The 22,941-nt window shown below is 40.7% G+C and overlaps 2 protein-coding genes across 4 annotated transcripts in view; one reads left to right on the plus strand and one right to left on the minus strand.

Annotated features, from left to right (window-relative positions):
* Positions 1 to 14,903, minus strand: part of LOC126203755 (probable ATP-dependent RNA helicase kurz) — a 134,753-nt gene extending 119,850 nt beyond the window's left edge. The window contains exons 1-2 of one of the 2 annotated variants that reach the window (XM_049938124.1): positions 14,687 to 14,903; positions 1,635 to 1,817 (exon numbers count right to left, since the gene is read on the minus strand). In XM_049938124.1, coding sequence (XP_049794081.1) covers positions 1,635 to 1,817; positions 14,687 to 14,767 — 264 coding nt within the window. In that variant the 5' untranslated portion in view covers positions 14,768 to 14,903. The remainder of the gene's footprint in view (positions 1 to 1,634; positions 1,818 to 14,686) is intronic. The other variant, XM_049938125.1, reaches the window with a different exon arrangement.
* An 83-nt stretch (positions 14,904 to 14,986) lies between these two features.
* The window catches only part of LOC126203758 (methionine--tRNA ligase, cytoplasmic), a 100,142-nt gene continuing 92,187 nt past the window's right edge, over positions 14,987 to 22,941 (plus strand). The window contains exons 1-2 of one of the 2 annotated variants that reach the window (XM_049938127.1): positions 14,987 to 15,261; positions 15,611 to 15,771. In XM_049938127.1, coding sequence (XP_049794084.1) covers positions 15,159 to 15,261; positions 15,611 to 15,771 — 264 coding nt within the window. In that variant the 5' untranslated portion in view covers positions 14,987 to 15,158. The remainder of the gene's footprint in view (positions 15,262 to 15,610; positions 15,772 to 22,941) is intronic. The other variant, XM_049938126.1, reaches the window with a different exon arrangement.

Below are 22,941 nucleotides of genomic sequence, written 5' to 3' on the forward strand. Positions count from 1 at the left end.
ATGAATGGCCACCAACGAACTGTGGCCGTGAGATAACTGGACCATCCAGCTGCTGAACATACTGCCCGATGCAATGTGCTTCACTTCAATTACTACTTGACAGCCTGCACAACCTGAATCCTTCTTATCGACAGCAGCTTCCGAATTACGCAGGGGTGAACTCTCCCTGCAATATATTCTGTGTTTCTCTCACCCCTGGCCTCAACCTTTGCTAGTCCCTGTCCTTCACCTATCTACCCACTGCCATGTTCCCACTCCAACACTACATAGCCTTCTATTCCATCAACACATCCACTAAAAAAAAAGGTCATTTTCCCCTTCTTTACTTCTCCCCTGCCCCTCTAATCTCCTGATTGGTGCAGAGCAGCCCAGCTCTGGCAGGCAGAGACAGTGGTTATGTGTGCGAGAGCCTCATTTGCGTGAATCTGAGTATGTTGACTATTTCATAAATAGGCCTTCTGGCCAAAAGCTTATGCGTTTAATAGCCTTTCTGTTGTGCCTGTCTGCAACTCAGCTTTTCTGCTATAAGGAAGTTAAATTCATCTATGAAGAAGGTAGCTTACAAAATTATTTCACCTCTTCTTTAATATTATTCATCAGTTTCAGGCGTTTACAGTGTAGGATTAATGGTGGAGGTTCAAATAAATGCTGCACACTTCATCACTGGCTCATTCGGAAACCATTTAATCAGTTTTTACGTTCTGCTGAAAACACCAGAGACAGTAATTCTCATTGGCTCTTGAATACTATCATCCAATTGGCTATGACCAATGTCAATGAATTCCCACATCTGCACATAATACATGGGCCGCCGATACCATAAGTACACTTAAGCTGTTTTTAAAGGTTCTGGAGACAATTTGATATTAGCCTTGAAGTTCAAGAACTACAATGCTGTACTTGACTTTGATATTAATTTTTGTGTCACTACTTAATAAAAATACCGGTAGTATATCATCTGTATATTCCACTGGTCCCATTGTGTTACTAGTGCCAAGCAACTTCTGTGATGTGGGCTTAGCAACAGTTGCCCTTTTTTGTCCAAATTCATGACTGTAATGCAAGAGATACGAAGGGGAGGGGATATGGAGATGATGATTAAGATACATGAATACCCTTTTGGCAGGTATAAATGTAGATGATTCTTCAAGGTACATAAAGAATTCTGCAACTTAGTGAAAGTTACACAAGCCTAAAGATTTCCTCTCCTGCCCACCCCATTGCATTTTTCATAGTTTATGCACAACATAAGTGTATAAAATGCATCAAAGTAATTGTTGGAGGTAGTTTATACACCCCAGGCTACAGTAAATATTAGTCTGGCACCACAACCAAGATTTTGATAGGGAACACTATCATACTCAGATCACTGACTCTAACAATCTTCCATCCAGTAATTACAATTCTTTCTCAAAGTACTTTAATAGCTAACATCTGTCGAATAACTTGAAGAAATGTGCTGCAAACTTTTGTATAAAGTTTTTAAATTTAAATGGAGCGCTTTATTGTGAATTTTTCCACACTAGAAACTGAATAGTGGGAAATAAAAATTAAATGAGAAGAACATTTACATATTTTTGCTTGGGATTACTAAGAAATTTATGTTTTAAATAAAATACTACAACACAACTTACATTTTCTTTCTTTTTCTTCTGTTCTACAATTTTTTCTAGTCGTTTCCTCTGTTTTTTTGAAAGTATCCTTGTAATTGTAACATGTTCTCTTTTTTTTCTCGTCTTTCTCTTTTGGGAGGGTATAACCAAAGTATTGCACTGATCATAATTATCTTCTCGGATACCTTTTATATCGACATTTATCTAAAAGCAGAAAGGAAAAAAATTTGCGTGAGTGTCACAATAGAAAACACGACATCATGTAAGTGGTCATCAAGAAACGTGACATAGCTGTCACACAATAAATGAAACAAATGAATATATAATAATATTTCTTACATAGCTACAGGTCCTACAAGTAAAACAACATGGGGTGTATCAACAATTAGAGATGGAGTTATAAGAGTGTCAGTAACGGAAATTTTACCAACTTAATGAAACCTGAGGGCACCATATTGCTAGCACACTGTTACTTGGCTCTTCTGTGATCGGTGGAAGTTGGACGACTTCATGTTACTCCAGAATGTTCACGCTTACTGCCAGTCTTAGCTATGTAACAGTACTGTGTGCCATAACAATAAGTAGCTGTTGTGAATATAGAGTTGATCCATGTATGGTGTTGTGCATAGTGATTGTTAATATCATGCACAGAAATGAGCGAAGAGGACCCGGTCTTTCTAGCGACACGTCAACAACTTTTGCGTCACTTCTGTGATACATTATGCTGATGACCATGTAGTTTGGACCTTTTCTCTCCAAACCAACCTATCTGTGACACATTAATTTAATATATGTTCATTTCTTTTATAATCTATAAACTCATTGCTCTGGAAGGAGAAGACAGGGCTTGTCTCAGCAGCCAAGTAAAAGTGTATGATTAATAGTTAACACATGGAACAGAAATTGCTAATATATGTAACAACAATTTCATAAATCCTGTACACAATTTGAATTGTGAAAGAAATACGTATCCTAGAACACTTGGGCGACTACCTCTCTCAACATTCCAGGAACCAGCGACAAAACTGGAACTATAATCCAAGGAGTCTGCAGGAGATGATGAAATATCAAGTTATCTAATAAGGCATGTGAATGAAGAGATAACCAAACATCTCTTGGATATACCAAGCTGCTCATTCAGAGAAGCACAAGGTGTACAACTTTGCTTCCGCCGTTTTTTCCCCGTTTGAGGCTTTAGTGAAACAAATTGGTTACACTTGTATCACTCAAAGTATTTTCCATCGCTGGCAACTACTTTTTCCTATCTTTCAGGCAGTGTACAAATCCTGTGTCGAAAAAATTGTTCATCTTTTGAAGCGATCCATTTTCAATCCAATTTGTGACTTCTTCATGAGATCATAAGTGTTGGTCAGCCAGGCCACATGCCATTGATCTAAACAGGTGATAAAGAGAGCAATGTCTGGAGAATATGGCGAGTGGGGTAGGACTTCCCATTTTAACATTTCCAAGTATTTTTTACCTCTTTTGCAACGTGGGGTCGAGCATTGTCATGCTGCAAAATCATTTTATTGTGCCTCTCACTGTATTGCGGCCATTTGTCTTTTAGTGTTCTGCTCAAATGCATTAATTGCGTTCGATAACGAGCACCTGTGACTGTTTCACTTGGTTTTAACACCTCATAGTACACGATGAAAAGCTAGTCCCACCAAATGCAGAGCATGATCTTGGAGCCGTGAATATTCGGTTTGGCCGTTGATATGGAAGCACGGAAGGGATATCCCCATGATGTTTTGCATTTAGGGTTATTGTAATGAACCCATTTTTTGTCCCCGGTCACAATGGGTTGGGTTGTTTGGGGAGGAGACCAGACAGCGAGGTCATCGGTCTCATTGGATTAGGGAAGGACGGAAATGAAGTCGGCCATGCCCTTTCAAAGGAATCATCCCGGCATTTGCCTGGAGCGATTTAGGGAAATCACGGAAAACCTAAATCAGGATGGCCGGACGTGGGATTGAACTGTCGTCCTCCCGAATGCGAGCCGGTCACAATGCAATGCATAAATCCTTTCCATTTTTGCCTCTGAAGCAACTGCTCACAAACACACAAACCCTTTTCAACGTCTCTTGGTTTCAGCTCACACGGGACCCTGAGTTCCTTCTTTCTGAATCATGCCCATAGCCTTTTGAAATGGCTTGCTGTGTTACTTCCACTAATCGTGGCAATTCTTCTTGAGTTTGACACGAGTCTTCACTCAGCAATGTCTCCAATTTTGCATCTTCAAAAACATTCTCTCTTCACCACCATGCCGGTCTACAATGTTAAAATCACCTTTCTTGATGCGTTGAAACCACTCATGACACGTTCTTTCACTAATAGCATCCTTACCATATGCACTTGAGACCATTCGATGAGACTCAGCTGCTGTTTTCTTCATATTGGAACAAAACAGTAACACCTCCGTCAAATGATGAGAATTAGGCTCATAAACTGACATTTTCAATCAAAAACAGCTTTATGATGCAGACAAAAATCGACCAATGTTTGAATGAGGTTATGTTTTTGACCGATGTCCAAGCTAAGTAACTGCCTGACGTCTGTGATCTGTTTCTTTTGACCACTACTTACTGGTGTCGCCACCTATCGGCAAATGGCAGAAGCAAAGTTGTATATCTTCTAGTATTTCCAGAAAAATTAAAAATAAGCAAAGTTATACCAATTTAAAAGAAATGCAACAAAGACGACTCAAATAATTAAAAGCCAGTAGGCTACCTTAAATCTCTGGTTTCCCAAAAACACTACACGTGCAAAGAGTATTCTGATTCTAGCACAAAATGATTTCCAAACAGGGAAATCTACAGAAATTGCTATCCAAAACCTACTGGAGCTGTCTATAGTTTTTGACACTACCATCCCTATATCATTAACTGAAAAACTTTAAAGCTATGGCATACATGGCCATGCAGTGGAATGGATAACATTATGTGTTAGTAACAGGAAGCTGCACGGCACAAATCAAACAATGGAAAATCCAGGATGCAATATGACAATGTTATGAAAAGGAAAGTTCCTACTCACCATATAGTGGAGATACTGAGTCACAGGCACAACAGAAGACTGTCACAATTAAAGCTTTCGGCCTTAAGGCCTTCATCAACAATACACGAGACACACACACACACACACACACACACACACACTGACACAAATGCAATTTTTGTGTGTGTGTGTGTGGTCTATTGTTAATGAACGCTTTAATTGTGAGAGTCTTTTTGTTGTGCCTATCTGCAACTCAGCAACTCTGCTATATGGTGAGTAGCAACTTTCCTTTTCATAATATTTAACAGAAAGCTGTATGTGAATACAGAATCTGGATAAGGGTACACTGTATGATGTACCTCAAGGATCACACTTTTGTTCAACCTACTCATAAACAAAAATGCAAGGAAAAGATAGATTGTTACTTGCCATAAGATGACACACGAAGTTGATGAGAGGCACTTACACATTAGCTTTTGGCCACAACCTTCGTCAGAAAAAAAAGAGAAAGAGAAACAAACATGCATGCAAGCACACGAGTGTTATCTCTGACAGCTCATATCACAATAGTCAAAAAATACTGTATGCGGATGACATGACATGAGTAAATGTAGAAGAAACTCTGGAAACAATGGAAAGAAGGGCATTTAGATATTACAACAAATGACACAATACCGTGGCAAATACAGAATGCTTTAATTATAAATCTAAAAATGACAATAATCATTCATAGTGATCACAAACAGAAAAAAGATCGGATGTAACAATAAGCACCAATGCTAGAAACATACAGATGTCTATCATAAATGATGGTGTAATGTTCCATCATCAAACAGCGTGCGCATTAAGCTAACAAACTATTTTATATCTAAAAACAAAGATGATGTGACTTACTGAACGAAAGCGCTGGCAGGTCGATAGACACACAAACAAACACAAACACACACACAAAATTCAAGCTTTCACAACAAACTGTTGCCTCATCAGGAAAGAGGGAAGGAGAGGGAAAGACGAAAGGATGTGGGTTTTAGGGGAGAGGGTAAGGAGTCATTCCAATCCCGGGAGCGGAAAGACTTACCTTAGAGGGAAAAAAGGACGGGTATACACTCGCGCACACACACACATATCCATCCACACATATACAGACACAAGCAGACATCTCACAAGCAGACATATTTGAAAACAAAGAGTTTGGGCAGAGATGTCAGTCGAGGCAGAAGTGAAGAGGCAAAGATGATGTTGAATGACAGGTGAGGTATGAGTGGCGGCAACTTGAAATTAGCGGAGATTGAGGCCTGGTGGGTAACGGGAAGAGAGGATATATTGAAGAGCAAGTTCCCATCTCCAGAGTTCGGATAGGTTGGTGTTGGTGGGAAGTATCCAGATAACCTGGACGGTGTAACACTGTGCCAAGATGTGCTGGCCGTGCACCAAGGCATGTTTAGCCACAGGGTGATCCTCATTACCAACAAACACTGTCTGCCTGTGTCCATTCATGCGAATGGACAGTTTGTTGCTGGTCATTCCCAAATAGAATGCATCACAGTGTAGGCTGGTCAGTTGGTAAATCACGTGGGTGCTTTCACATGTGGCTCTGCCTTTGATCGTGTACACCTTCCGGGTTACAGGACTGGAGTAGGTGGTGGTGGGAGGGTGCATGGGACAGGTTTTACACCGGGGGCGGTTACAAATATAGGAGCCTGAGGGTAGGGAAGGTGGTTTGGGGATTTCATAGGGATGAACTAACAGGTTACGAAGGTTAGTTCATCCCTATGAAATCCCCAAACCACCTTCCCTACCCTCTGGCTCCTATCCTTGTAACCGCCCCCGGTGTAAAACCTGTCCCATGCACCCTCCCACCACCACCTACTCCAGTCCTGTAACCCGGAAGGTGTACACGATCAAAGGCAGAGCCACATGTGAAAGCACCCACGTGATTTACGAACTGACCTGCCTACACTGTGATGCATTCTATGTGGGAATGACCAGCAACAAACTGTCCATTCACATGAATGGACACAGGCAGACAGTGTTTGTTGGTAATGAGGATCACCCTGTGGCTAAACATGCCTTGGTGCACGGCCAGCACATCTTGGCACAGTGTTACACTGTCCGGGTTATCTGGATACTTCCCACCAACACCAACCTATCCGAACTCCGGAGATGGGAACTTGCTCTTCAATATATCCTCTCTTCCCGTTACCCACCAGGCCTCAATCTCCGCTAATTTCAAGTTGCCGCCACTCATACCTCACCTGTCATTCAACATCATCTTTGCCTCTTCACTTCTGCCTCGACTGACATCTCTGCCCAAACTCTTTGTCTTCAAATATGTCTGCTTGTGAGATGTCTGCTTGTATCTGTATATGTGTGGATGGATATGTGTGTGTGTGTGTGTGTGTGCGAGTGTATACCCGTCCTTTTTTCCCCCTAAGGTAAGTCTTTCCGCTCCTGGGATTGGAATGACTCCTTACCCTCTCCCCTAAAACCCACATCCTTTCGTCTTTCCCTCTCCTTCCCTCTTTCCTGATGAGGCAACAGTTTGTTGCGAAAGCTTGAATTTTGTGTGTGTGTTTGTGTGTCTATCGACCTGCCAGCGCTTTCGTTCGGTAAGTCACATCATCTTTGTTTTTAGATATATTTTTCCCACGTGGAATGTTTCCCTCTATTATATTAACAAACTATTTTTACGTACAGTGTGGCATGATCTTGTTGAACCACTGTATGGAATTACTGTTTGGGGAACTTCCAACAACGATAATACAATTCTGTATTGAAGGAGAAAAAAGGCAATTAAGACCACCAGCCCCCCTCCCAAAAACAAAAAGAAGAAGAAGAAGAAGAAGAAGGGAAGAAGAAGGGAAGAAGAAGAAAAGAAACTGACTCATGCAGAAAGAGTTCTTCTCATGGGGCAGCCACAAATCTACAAGTCCATTTTGGAGAATGAAGAAACTGCAGAACAATTGCTTAAGCTACCATCTTTTATTGTGGACGTGACCAGTTTCAGAAGTCTTAAAGTTTCATTATCTGGTGTAAACTGTAATAATAAAAATATTCTGTTATAAGTGAATGGAAGGGGATCCTCAAGTCTGAAACAACAGATAAGGAACTTTGCAACTAAAATTTCTGAGTAAGAACAAATTAAAAGAGAGGACAGAATATTACTTAAATAAATCACCTAATCATGTGACATCGTCCTCATCCAAATATTATCATGGAACCAAAAGTTCCATGTCAAATGGTGAAAGAGACCTAAGAAATGTGAAAAATGGACATCATGACCTGACACCAAAAGTTACCAAAATAATGATACATGTAAAATGCAATAAATAAGGGGAGGGGGATCACATATTGTGTATAATTACTTCAAAAATTCCATAACAACTGTGCCCCTTGTGCTGTGTGACCAGGTAAACAAATAGGAAAACTGTATAACAGTAAATACTAGCTGTGGTACTGAAGCCGCGCATGGCCCAATTGCTGACAGAGTATGAAACATACATTAGATTAGTGAATTATTTGAAGTGGAAAAGTGAGAAATAAAAGTAGAATGGAGATGGAACTATCACAACATTAAGAGGTAGAAGACCTGCACATCTAAAAAACAAGGAAAAATATTATTTTATATTCACACCTTAATCTGGATGGATGATGCCATGATTAACTAAAATATTTTTGGGATACAGGTCTGTTTGTTGATTAATTGTATCAAGAGAATGGGAATGAAGACTTCTTAAGATTTCAATTTCTTCCACAACATTGAGTATCTGACCTTTCTCTGCCGTGTGTAAGACAGTTAAATTATCGTTAACCCACTGCAGTTGATGCTGGCTGTCAATCAAATGCATCATCAGAGTTGACCTGGGATTGGCCAGGTGTTCATGTTCTTCAAACCCCATATAAAAATTCCCGCCTATCTGGCCAATGTATCTGCTCTTACACAGCTGGTTTTAACTGCACTCAATATGTTACACTCCGGGATAGGAGAAAGGATACTTTTGGACTTCACGGTTGCTTAACTTACTGCCCAAATTTTTTTATATGAAAAATGACAAGAGTTATGTTGGTTGGCGTCAGTTTCTTTCCAGCCCTCTCTGATATGAACACATGACATGGAATGTCATAAAACTTGTTCTTTCTCTTTTTGTCTACTGCCTTCAGAGTGATTCCGTTCCATGCTCCTTCCCCTCCCCCTCTTCGCTAGTATTTGTGGATTAAGCAACTGTTCTGTGATTCCTTCATTTTTCAAAATGGACTTGTACAGTCACAGCTGCCCAATAAGAAGAACTCTTTGTGCATTTACAATTAGCAAGGCTACAGTGGCCTTTTACGGACTATATAATTGTAACGTAAAGTTAGCTCACACTTGTGCCCATATAAGATTCAACAAAAATTGTCTTCAACATGAAGTGATCACTAATTATGTGAAAAAGATGTTCATGAAAACCACTGAGTGTATTAACAGTGAAATCAGGGCCCTCTATAAGAAGAAGGAAATTTCGAATAGGGCTTTGTACCTGTCATATCCAAATTTTGTCAAGGCCGTAAGTGCTAACTAATTTGATACAATGTACTGTCACATTCTGAATGTCATCAATAACTATAAAGAGGTCATTAATTCTAGATCCCTGTCAAAACTATACAAACTATGTAATAGGTCTAGGCCAAATAGAGCTGTGTCATCTCCTAAATGTGACTTTGAATTTTACCCTAGGCACCTATTGCTTTTAATGAAGATGAGAGAGTTTACTAAATATGGGTTTATCTTATAATCTACAAGAGAATATCTCCGAGGAACAAGAATCTGTGATAACTGCTCAAATAACTGTCAATTTAGAGAGTGATAATGACCCAGTACCTGTTAAAAATGAGGTGCCTTTGCAAACAAACAGCATTTTAAAAGATAACTGAGGGTTTAGAACTAATCACACAGGAGAATGACCAATGTTGAAGTCACTTAATAAAAAACTTATCTCAATGTCATAGTTGTCTGTGCTGACAAAGGGAAAATGGCTGTTGTCTTTTATCAGCAGAAGTACCTATGAGGAAAAAGCTGAGCAATTCATTGCTACTAATGACAATGTTAAGTGCAGAGATCAGACAAAAAAGTATTCAGATGAAATCAGGAAGGTCCTAAGAGCAACTAGGAGTTTTCTGGGTGAGAAGTGGAAGAAACAACTTTTAATGATGAACCCTAAAGCACCTAGAGTCCGGGCGATGATTAAGTCAGATAAACCACACCATCCAGTGAGACCGATTGTCAACGCACAGGGTTAGTTGACAAAGCTAGTTACAAACTTTAGAAATTTGTTGTGGGTTTTCTTAAAGAACACTTTTACTTCAGGAAGTCTAGGGTGATAAAAACAGGGAAGATCTAATTACAGTTCTTAAAAATACCAACATTCCAGGAAGTACTCACATGGCTACCTTTGATGCCAGCAATATGTATACTAATGTACCTACAGATGGAATCTGTGCCTCATTCTTGAAAACCTCAGCAGATTTAGTGTTAGGCCATCAAACAAAACCAAAGAGGTTGTTAACATTTTAACTTTGCTGCTACATTTCAATTATTTTAAAGACTAAGTGCATATGCAGCAACAGGGTATGGTGACGGGTTCTCCCATAGCTTGCATTTTTGCGAATATTTTTATGTCTCATTTTGAGTGAGAGTTTTTTATGAAGTATCTGGAGGAGGCCACTTAGGTTATATATTGGTAACATTATGTTGCTGACATTATTGTTCTTTATGGAGGTAGCAAGGAAGAGTATGACAATTTACATAACAAACTTAATACATTCCATGGAAAGTTTTCTTTCACTGTTCACCATCAGAACCTTGCCATATTCAGACTTAAAGATGACCTTAAATGGCAGCAAGGTAGAGTTTGACAAGTAAAGAAAAGAATCTACTGCCAATTTTGTTCCAAATGTAACATCAAACCACCAGATTTAAATATAAAACTGCTGCCTTTCAGACTCTCCTAAACACACTATATAATGTTCCCCTAACATCAGAGACATATGAAATGGATATCCAAGGTCTATGATCAAGAAATTAAATAAAAGAACATTGGCAAAAGGGGGGGGGGAGGGCAAATCATGGAAGGGAAGCACTCTGAAGGCAGTACATAAAAAGAGAAAGAACAAATTTTATAAGTTTCCATATCATGGATATGGATCAGAGAGGACTGGAACATAATTGATGTCAGCCAACATAACTCTGTCATGTTAAAAAAAAAAAAAAATATTCGGCAGTAGATTAAGGAACTGTGATATCCAAAAGGATCCTTTTTCCTGTCCTGCAGTGTATCATATTGAGCGCAATAAAAGCCAGTTGTATAAGAGCAGATACATTTGCCAGACAGGCAGGAATTTTACTAGATTTAAAGAACATAAAGACCTGGTCGATTCCAGGACAACTTTGACAATGCATCTGACTGATGACCAGCACCAGCTGCAGTAGCTTAGTCATAACTTAACTGTTTTACACATTGTAAAGAAAGGTCAGATACTCAATGTTCTGGAAGAAATTGAAATCTTAAGAAGTCTTTGTTCCCATCCTCTAGACATAATTAATGAACAGACACACCTGTACCACACAAATATTTTGGGTCAACCCGTCAGCTTTGACCCGTGATGTAAGGCTGTTGTGTTGTGTGACGTCATGATGGCGCGGAGTTTAGTTTGTGAGAGTGGCGTGTTTGCAAGTGTCGTTTTGATGTGGCCGGTGGTGCTCTCTGGTGGCACGTGTTTGTGTGTTGTGTGTACGGAAGCGCCCGATCCCGCCCGTCTGCTTTGACCCATGACGTCACAAATATGGCGGAAACAAAAACACACACACACACACACACACTTTCCACAAGAAGCCTAATGACACTAACGGGACAAGCGCGGGAAATGGGGTGTTTTGGGTGGGGGGCAAACTAAATATAAACAAATTTAGACGCCTTGCGTAGCTACAACGTGTAAGTGAAGACAGCCATGCATGAATACCCACCCACCTCCCCAGGGGTCGTAACCCCTGCAACCCATAGAAGATAAAGATGCTTCAGTAGCTGATTAGTGTTTTTTGTCTTTTTTAAAAAAAATCTCATGGGATAGAACGAACAGATCAGAAAGATAAATATAATAAACTAAAACAGAAATTGGAGGAAACAGATAATTAAAATAAGTAATAAGTGTTTTTAAATTAAAAAAAAAAAAAATCCTCACGAGATGGAACGAACAGATCAGAAAGTAAATAAAATAAGATAAAACAGAACTGGAGACAGCCACACTCAAACCAAACTCCGCGCCATCATGACGTCACACACGACAACACCCTTACGTCACGGGACAAAGCCGACGCGTGGGATTGGACGCTTCTGTCGACCCGTTTTCGGTTTAGTCTGCATGTGTGGCGTATTTATAGGTGGCGTATTGGTGCGGTCGGTGGTTCTTTCTGGTGGTGTGTTTATGGATAGCGTGTTATGTGGCATTTGGGGTTCATTTACGTGGTAGCATTGCACATGTGTGGTATCGGTGGTGACCGTGCTTTCAGCAGAATATTTTTCAGTGAGTTATCGATTTTGATATTGTTATGTCGATGTTATTGCAGTTTTTTTTCTGTTCGTCGTGTGTGAATTTTGGTAAATTGCTTTGTTTATGTCTTTGGTAGGTATGGATATGACTGACAAGGTCAACAGTTTTCGGTTGTCAGCAATGATGGGGGACAGTGCGTTGTCTCTAATAAAATTTCTTCGGTTATTCGGCCTGTTGGCTGAAGTCGTGAAGTGTTCAGTGTGTCGTGAAGAAATGAGGCTTACTAAAGTTCTGGCATCTTGGACCAGGGACAGCTATGTGTCGAGACATCTTAAGGATAACAGGTCAAAGGAAGTGTTCGATTCCAATTTTGATTTTCCATGTGTTTTTTTGGTGAAAGTTTTGAGATTTATAGTGTGGTATCGGTTGCTGCAGTTGACCTGGAAGCCAAATACGGAAGCGTCCGATCACACCCGTCTGCTTTGACCCATGACCTCACAAATATGGCGGAAACGACCATAAACCATGATTCTAATATGGCGCATATAAAGTCGGTACGTACACATTATGAGAACGAAAATACATCGAAAAACAAACACACACACTTTCCACAAAAAGCCTAATGACACTAATGGGACAAGTGCGGGAAATGGGGTGTTTTTGGGTGGGGGCAAACTAAATATAAACAAATTTAGACATCCACCCCCATTCAAACCACACAAAACGACGAAAAAAACCATCATCACAAAACTCCACAAATACCACTAAACACAATATCATCTGGAATCGGACACTTCCCTTGACCTATTTAGCTCAACGGCAGCTCCCGATCCCATAAGTTAGGATCAAACACTTCCCCTGGCCTATATAGCTCAAAAACATCTCTCGATACCAGTGTCAACATACACAGCCACACATTGGGATCGAACACTTCCCTTGACATGCACATTGTTAATTTTATCCGTCATATCCATTCGTGAACATAAACAACAACAGATTAATTTTACTAAAGTTACCACACGATGTACAGCGAACAACACTAAATTAACCTTCACACAAAATCGTTAACTCACTGAAATGAATTACACTACAAACACAGCCGACACTCGAACAATTCTGGATAATGAGCAAAGGCAAACTGAGCCCATTACACCACACAAACGAAAACCCTGAACATACCACCAGAGAGTACAACAAACCACAACACGACGACATCTACAAACACGCCACACTCACAAACCTAACTCCGCGCCATCATGACGTCACACACGACAACACCCTTACGTCACGGGTCAAAGCAGAGGCGTGGGATCGGACGCTTCTGTCGACCCTTATATTTTTGGAGGCATATCTGTTTGGTGGTTTTTCGATCTATTTTCGTGTTTGTTGTTATGTTTATGTGATGACATCATAGGAGCGGTATGGGAGTACTTGTGAATGGTCGTTTCCGCCATATTGGTGACGTCATTGGTCAAAGCAGATGGGCGGAATCGGATGCTTTTATTATCCCAATATTTTAGCTAATTATGGCATCATCCAGGCAGATTAAAGTGTCCATATAACATGTTATTTTTCTTTGTTTTTCAAACGTGCAGGCTCTCTTCCCCCTCTATGTTGTGATGGTTTCAACTCCTTTCTGCTGTTGCTTCCCACTTTAATCAATTTGCTAATCTGATGCCCCTTTTACCCTTTTGATGACATTATAGGAGTGAGGATGACACCAGATGATTTTATTTGTTGAGTAAAATCCCATTCTCTCTTTTAATTTGTTTTAATTCAGTAATTGTCACATAGTTCCTTATCTGATTGTTCAGACTTGAGGATCCCTCCCATTCACGTGTAATAGAATATTTTTATTATTACAATTTACACCAGATGATGGAGCTATAAGGGTTCTGAAATTGTGTACACAATAAAAGATTGTGCATTAAGTATCTGTTCTGTTGTTCCTTCATTGTTCAAAATGACTCATGGAAAACTGTCTTCCATACTCTAAGAATACTGCCATTTCATCAATGTACGTATACAGAACAATAATGTCATTTATGTTAATTCAGAGGCAACTGATTACTAGAACAAATACAATTGCACAAGAAATAAAGGCCAGTTACACTGGTAGCTCTATTTAAAAAAGTTCCTCAATATTCAGGTGTAGATGAGATAAGGCATCTTCCTAAGAGCCCACAGGGCAGTAGGGGTGGAAAGACATTCCAGCAACTTTGTAAAGACTATTATCAAGTAGAGGAATATACGAGTAAATATCAGCAATGTTATTATTTCCTTCATATATGCAAAAAGTCACTTGAATACATTGAATGCGTCATAAATTTTTGTATGTGTGTTACCTTCGTTAAAGGATGTGTAAATAACTTTAAGGCATAAACATAAATCGAGAGAAACATGTACACAACATTATGCCTATCAATACTGTCAATTTGACTGCAATATCCAAGGTAAATGTTAGATTAATCTCTCCTGACCTATTTACATGTATACATTCTGTACCTAACGAAATGGGTATAAATAAATATTAATTACCCATTTCAACTCACCTTTGAGGTTGGTGTATTGTCAATGTGTGTTTTGACAACTTCGCGTGCTTTCCAGTTGAATCCTTTTTTATTCTTACCCATATCGAAATTTCAATTATTGTCACTCGAGAAACAAACATAACACACACAAGTAACCTAAGTAGCAAGTACTGACAATGAAGCCTATCCACGTGCAATACCGTGCAAGAACGACCGTAACTTGTTTACATTTCTTTATGATCGACCTATGGCATGCATTGCACTAACTCGAATTACTTGATCGATTGATGTTTGCTCTTCATCGTCGACAGAATATCGATTATTCGACATAGCTTGCTCACCACAATCTTGGAAATCGGAATATTTACTATTGCTAGTAAGCCATGTGGCACGGGTGTTGACGTTTGAACAAATGTTTGTGTTTTGTAAAAGTTCCAATCTTCCCATGTGTTAACAGTTTTTAGTGTATAAACGTCTTTGTAATTAAAAAGCGATGAAGATTTTCACAAGTGGCGCCGATCCTTCCTGCCTTAAAGTTGCAGTTGCCGCGAATTTTGCTAAAGAAAATATACACGTGGAAAATATTCCTGCTGCAGGTATATTTTTTACATCAATATATTAATTAAAAAACACTTCTTACCACTTTATATAGTTATTATCATCCAACTGAAATTACATTACATTACGAAATCCTCGTTCTCAGAAAGCCCACGTTCTTCCTTATTGCATCAGATATAGTTGTGGATATAACTAAAATTTGAACTAAATTGAAATGGTTCATATAGTACACTAACTGACGTGCTACATTGTTAATCTTAACGGCTGACTGTTTGGCGGATGGAATGTGAGATGTTTTTAGTATATAGTTTACACCTGTCTTTCTAAATCCATGAACTTATATCGCTCTGTCGTATTAGATTTTCCGTATTGTAAAACTGTTAACAGATCGAAAAGTTGGAGCTACACGTCGTTTGCCAACTTTCCAATTGGAATCAGGGACGACTCTTTTCTCTGCAAATTCAGCCGCAAGGTTACTGGTGCCGCCAAAAAACGAAGATGGGTTGTGGGTTGACCAGTGGCTGGAGTGGGAAGCAACTAAGCTACAGGTGAGAAAGACTCTTAAAATGATAAATCCTATATTTTTGTAGTTGTGAAGATGTTGCATAATACCATGGAGATGAAGAACTCTGTGGAAGAAGGGGTAGGAAAGGTAAGAGAAAAGGCTGAGTAATAATTTTACGTACTCCACAAATTTGATGCTGGCAAGTAAACATGTACATTTCACGCACTTGGAACTGTACTGTTACTGTCATTTAACAGACAATATTGAATTTTTAATCACATATTTACCTGATCTGCTAGTTGTGTGCTTCTTACTTCCCTATTTAAGGTATAATATTATGAACTAAGGCACAAAAAAATGGGTCAACAGCTAATATCTGGGTAAAAAATAGCTTCATGTGTTTTTTATACCTGAATGAGAATTACAAAAGGTTGACAGTTGGTGAAGTTGATGGTTCAAGATTACATGCTTTGTGCAGACTAGCATAGCACGTACTGGTAGCTTCAAACACACTGTTGCATTTATAAAACGCAGCATAAGGAAACAAATAACATTAGCCTGAGACTAAACCACATCTCAGTTTTGCAGTGTAGCTTTACCAAATGACATGCCCTTCTGAGGATGAGATACTCTACCAGATGTATTAAATATACTTCTGATTGACCACTAAAAATTATCCATTTCTTGGAGATTTATTGTGCTCGTTTGGTTGGAAAGGAGACTCCATAGCTCATGTTGCATCACTCGGCGCTCTCTTTTGTTTATCAGTGTGCGTAAGTAGTAGTTGACTGAAACTGAATGCTTTACTATGTCGCCTGTCAGTTATGAAGTATGTTCTGTCAGTCACTTCATGCAACCAGGGGGAGGAGACTAAGGAGAAAATATATATATATATATATATATATATATATATATATATAAAAAGAAAGATGATGAGACTTACCAAACAAAAGCGCTGGCAGGTCGATAGACACACAAACAACCACAAATATACACACAAAATTCAAGCTTTCGCAACAAACCGTTGCCTCATCAGGAAAGAGGAAAGGAGAGGGAAAGACGAAAGGATGTGGGTTTTAAGGGAGAGGGTAAGGAGTCATTCCAATCCCGGGAGTGGAAAGACTTACCTTAGGGGGAAAAAAGGACGGGTATACACTCGCACACACACACATATCCATCCACACATATACAGACACAAGCAGACATATTTAAAGACAAAGAGTTTGGGCAGAGATGTCAGTCGAGGCAGAAGTGCAGAGGCAAAGATGTTGTTGAATGACAGGTGAGGTATGAGTGGCGGCAACTTGAAATCAGCGGAGATTGAGGCCTGGTGGATAACGGGAAGAGAGGATATGTTGAAGAGCAAGTTCCCATCTCCGGAGTTCGGATAGGTTGGTGTTAGTGGGAAGTATCCAGATAACCCGGACGGTGTAACACTGTGCCAAGATGTGCTGGCCGTGCACCAAGGCATGTTTAGCCACAGGGTGATCCTCATTACCAACAAACACTGTCTGCCTGTGTCCATTCATGCAAATGGACAGTTTGTTGCTGGTCATTCCCACATAGAATGCGTCACAGTGTAGGCAGGTCAGTTGGTAGATCACGTGGGTGCTTTCACACGTGGCTCTGCCTTTGATCGTGTACACCTTCCAGGTTACAGGACTGGAGTAGGTGGTGGTGGATGGGTGCATGGGACAGGTTTTACACCGGGGGCGGTTACAAGGGTAGGAGCCAGAGTGTAGGGAAGGTGGTTTGGGGATTTCATAGGGATGAACTAAGAGGTTACGAAGGTTAGGTGGACGACGGAAAGACACTCTTGGTGGAGTGGGGAGGATTTCATGAAGGATGGATCTCATTTCAGGGCAGGATTTGAGGAAGTCGTATTCCTGCTGGAGAGCCACATTCAGAATCTGATCCAGTCCCGGAAAGTATCCTGTCACAAGTGGGGCACTTTTGTGGTTCTTCTGTGGGAGGTTCTGGGTTTGAGAGGATGAGGAAGTGGCTCTGGTTATTTGCTTCTGTACCAGGTCGGGAGGGTAGTTGCGGGATGCGAAAGCTGTTGTCAGGTTGTTGGTGTAATGCTTCAGGGATTCCGGACTGGAGCAGATTCGTTTACCACGAGGACCTAGGCTGTAGGGAAGGTACCGTTTGATGTGGAATGGGTGGCAGCTGTCGTAATGGAGATACTGTTGCTTGTTGGTGGGTTTGATGTGGACGGACGTGTGAAGCTGGCCATTGGACGGGTGGAGGTCAACATCAAGGAAAGTGGCATGGGATTTGGAGTAGGACCAGGTGAATCTGATGAAACCAAAGGAGTTGAGGTTGGAGAGGAAATTCTGGAGTTCTTCTTCACTGTGAGTCCAGATCATGAAGATGTCATCAATAAATCTGTACCAAACTTTGGGTTGGCAGGCCTGGGTAACCATGAAGGCTTCCTCTAAGCGACCCATGAACAGGTTGGCGTACGAAGGGGCCATCCTGGTACCCATGGCTGTTCCCTTTAATTGTTCGTATGTCTGGTCTTCAAAAGTGAAGAAGTTGTGGGTCAGGATGAAGCTGGCTAAGGTAATGAGGAAAGAGGTTTTAGGTAGGGTGGCAGGTGATCGGCGTGAAAGGAAGTGCTCCATCGCAGCGAGGCCCTGGACGTGCGGGATATTTGTGTATAAGGAAGTGGCACCAATGGTTACAAGGATGGTTTCTGGGGGTAACGGATTGGGTAAGGATTCCAGGCGTTCGAGAAAGTGGTTGGTGTCTTTGATGAAGGATGGGAGACTGCATGTAATGGGTTGAAGGTGTTGATCTGCGTAGGCAGAGATACGTTCTGTGGGGGCTTGGTAACCATCTACAATGGGGCGGCCGGGATGATTGGGTTTGTGAATTTTAGGAAGAAGGTAGGGGTGCGGGGTGTCGGTGGGGTCAGGATGTTGATGGGGTCAGGATGTTGATGGAGTCAGGTGAAAGGTATTGTAGGGGGCCTAAGGTTCTGAGGATTCCTTGAAGCTCCGCCTGGACATCAGGAATGGGATTACCTTGGCAAACTTTGTATGTGGTATTGTCTGAAAGCTGACGCAGTCCCTCAGCCACATACTCCCGACGATCAAGTACCACGGTCGTGGAACCCTATGAAATCCCCAAACCACCTTCCCTACCCTCTGGCTCCTACCCTTGTAACCGCCCCCGGTGTAAAACCTGTCCCATGCACCCTCCCACCACCACCTACTCCAGTCCTGTAACCCGGAAGGTGTACACGATCAAAGGCAGAGCCACGTGTGAAAGCACCCACGTGATCTACCAACTGACCTGCCTACACTGTGACGCATTCTATGTGGGAATGACCAGCAACAAACTGTCCATTCGCATGAATGGACACAGGCAGACAGTGTTTGTTGGTAATGAGGATCACCCTGTGGCTAAACATGCCGTGGTGCACGGCCAGCACATCTTGGCACAGTGTTACACCGTCCGGGTTATCTGGATACTTCCCACTAACACCAACCTATCCGAACTCCGGAGATGGGAACTTGCTCTTCAACATATCCTCTCTTCCCGTTATCCACCAGGCCTCAATCTCCGCTAATTTCAAGTTGCCGCCACTCATACCTCACCTGTCATTCAACAACATCTTTGCCTCTGCACTTCTGCCTCGACTGACATCTCTGCCCAAACTCTCAGGGATAGTGTCACAACCTGTGGTTTATTCAAAAAAGCAGTGAATTATTTCTCTAGACTGAGTAAGTATATAATTTTTTTTTTTTAAATTCATCATGGGAAAAGGTAGGAGGATCAATTAATATACTTAACACGTATCTCTATTATTAATAAACACTGATCCACTTACCTTCTCCCATGATTTAATTAAAAAACATTGATCCAGACTCAGTGTGCTCATGCAGATTGATTCAGTATTCATTTCGCCACCACATTTGATACATTTTCATGTCTCTGCAATGCAAATGGTTCAAATGGCTCTAAGCACTGTGGGACTTAACATCTGTCATCAGTCTCCTAGACTTAGAACTACTTAAACCTAACTAACCGAAGGACATCACTCACATCCATGCATGAGGCAGGATTCAAACTTGCGACCGGAGCAGCAGCGCGGTTCCAGACTGAAGCTCCTAGAACCGCTTGGCTGCAGCAGCTGGCTCTCTGCAATTAATCCATGAGACATGCACCAACGGATTATATCAACCTGCAGCACTAAATCACTCTACTTCGTAGCAATCACTGCCATGATCACAAAATATTTCTCTCGAACCTCACTAACACACTGAAAAACAGTAAACAAGATGATGCTTTCAAATTCAGTGCTAGAAGTACATGGTGATTGTAATTAAAGTTAAACTTTCAAAATGCTGTAGAAGTAACACCACTGGTCAGAATGACGTCAAATTGCAACGGAATATTATCGGAGAATAGGGAAAACGCATGGCAGAAGAAAAAAGATGGTATGAAAATTGACTAATAGATGGTGCCGTATGTGTCAGTATACGTAAATGAAAACACCTGTCATGCACACGGCCCATTGAAGTTGGTATAAATATGTCGGGTACAAGGCTTTTCCTTCTTTCGCGTCTTTTTATTTTAAATTCTGTGCATTAGTATTTGTAAAATGACTCTTAGTGTTCATTAAAAAATGACGATCATTCCATTTGGGACCTGTGGAATGGTACATTAGCTTATTTGTTTTAGTTGTAAATATTTGTCATGTATTGTTGTTTTTCTGACATGTTCCACATCCTGGAGGACCTCCTCACTACGGATCAATTGGAATGAAAGTAAATCTAATCTAATCTGTGACGTTCGCTACGACTGTCTTAATGCGGGATGGTGCTCTGCTTGTAAAGCTGTATTACAAGATTGGTGACTGTGCACGCATCACTCTTCAGAGGTTCCAGACACTGAAGGGTTTGAAAAAAGGTGTTGTTCTGATGCCTGCCATGGGTCGGGAGAAAATGATTCGGAAATTCAGAAATATAGGTTCTTTTGGTGTGGTGTGTAACCTGGTGGAGGGAAGAAATGAATTGATTTGACGTTAGTGGAAGCAGTGGCCACAGCAATGCAGAAGGTGACGAATGGTGGCGTGCAGACGTGTGGTGCATGGAGAATTGCCCGAACATTGGACATGCCCATGAACATGGTGTGTAAAATCCTACATTTTTCTTTGCTATCACTCAAAGTTACCCATTTGCACTAGTTACTTCCTGTTGATCTGCCAGCAAGGGAGACCTTTGCTTTAGAATTTCTTGCTCACATCAAAATGGATAATGATTGATTGTGGACAGACGAAGCCAACTTCCATCTTACAGGACATGTCAATACACAGAGTTGTCGAATGTAGGCAATGGAAAATCCACACACGAATTAACCAGTACCACTTCATCCTGAAAAGGTCACTGTGTGGTGTGGGTTTACACCATCATTTATCATAGGGCCATATTTTTTCGAAGAGACAGGTGCTTCAGGTCCTGTTACCTGTACCATCACTGGTAAGCACTATGAGTGTCTTTTGCACAGCCACGTCATTCCAGCTCTCCAACAGTGGGGATGTGTGGATGGTATCATTTTTATGCAAGATGACGCACCTCCGCACATTGCAAATCCAGTTAATCAGCTGCTGAAGCGCCATCTTGAAAATGTTAGAATTATCAGCCATCACTTCCATACAGGCTGTCCGTCTCAATCACCTGATCTTAATCCGTGTGACTTCTGGCTGTGGGACTATCTGAAAGATGACGTGTTCAGTGTTCTGACTGCAAACTTTGCTGTATTGAAGACACACATTGGCAACACATTCTGAACGTGACCCCGGAAACACTTCGATCAGTTGTGAAACATGCTGTTTCTCGATTTCAACTTGTTGCAGAAAATGGTGGAGAGCATATTGAACATGTTTTGTGCCAGTCACATGGAAATTAATAATCTGATTTGATTTTAATTGATGCTTTTTATGCGGTTTTTGGCATCAGGGCAATTAAAAACTGATGGTATTGATGCTTTTTATGCAGTTTATGGTCTCAGGTTATTTAAAAACTGATGTAATTGATGTTTTTTTTATAGAGTTTTTGGCCTCAGGACAATTAAAAACCGATATGAGTGATGCTTTTTGTGTGGTTTTTGGTCTCAGGACAATTAAAACTGATTTTTCCCACCATCTAATGTGATATGAAGTTGCCGTGCTGGATGGGCTTATGCAATTAACAGTATCACTCCTATACTCCCATGCACACTGAGTAGTACATTTTGTTTAACGTCAAACGTACACCTTAGGTATTGTTGTATGATTCATTTGTCATAGACCACTATTAAATTATGATGCTTACAGCGCTATGTATAGTTACATTTTGTAGCTATTCATTTTTCTTCTGCCATACGTTTTTCCCTTACTTTGATAATATTCCGTTGCGATTTGACGTCATTCGGACGAGTGGTGTCATTTCTACAGGGGTTTGAAAGTTTAACTTTAATTATAATCACCCTGTACATTCCCTCTCATCTCGCCACTCATTGATTATGTCAAAGAATCATCTCACTGGCTACATGAACTAACGCATTAGCAATCTATGACCAGTAGGTGAGCACCACTGTGACTGTCGCTGGTCCTGATCTAGACTTTAGCCTTAAGTATTAATGTCAATTATTTTATTTCAAGTACTTCAGCTATCTTGTAAAATGGGAGTTTGAGTAAACAGTAATATATCATAACTTTGAAAATATTATGAGACAGTGCCCAAGCAGATATTGGAAGCTTTTTAAAAAGTTTAATCATGTTATTTTATGAAGATTTGGAGTCTTTGTGAGCCTGTGTATCAGTATACCAATGTTCAGTCTGCATCTGGTATTATGAGGGTGTATAGTCTCTTTAAAAAAGAAGGACGCATAGTTCCTTAGGTTTAACTTTGTTCATTATTGTGATTTTTCTTCTTCTTCAGTAGTGCTACAGCCCTTGGTGAGCCTTGGCTTCTTCAACAATCTTTGCTGCTCTTTTCCAACCCCGGACTCCCATACAGGAGGGATCTGCTATTACATCATCAGTCCATCTTCTTCTAGGTCTCCCTTTTTGCCTAGCTGAATAGGCACACCTTTCATCATTTTCTTTGGAATTAATCCTCTGCCATTCTCTGCAAGTGTCCTAGCCATTGTATTTGCTGTTGTTACACAAATTTTACTATGTCCCTCCTTTGTATTAACTCTGGTAATTCGGCATTTCTTT

This window comes from Schistocerca nitens, chromosome 9 (assembly GCF_023898315.1).
Source record: "Schistocerca nitens isolate TAMUIC-IGC-003100 chromosome 9, iqSchNite1.1, whole genome shotgun sequence".
NCBI classification, from domain to species: domain Eukaryota; kingdom Metazoa; phylum Arthropoda; class Insecta; order Orthoptera; family Acrididae; genus Schistocerca; species Schistocerca nitens.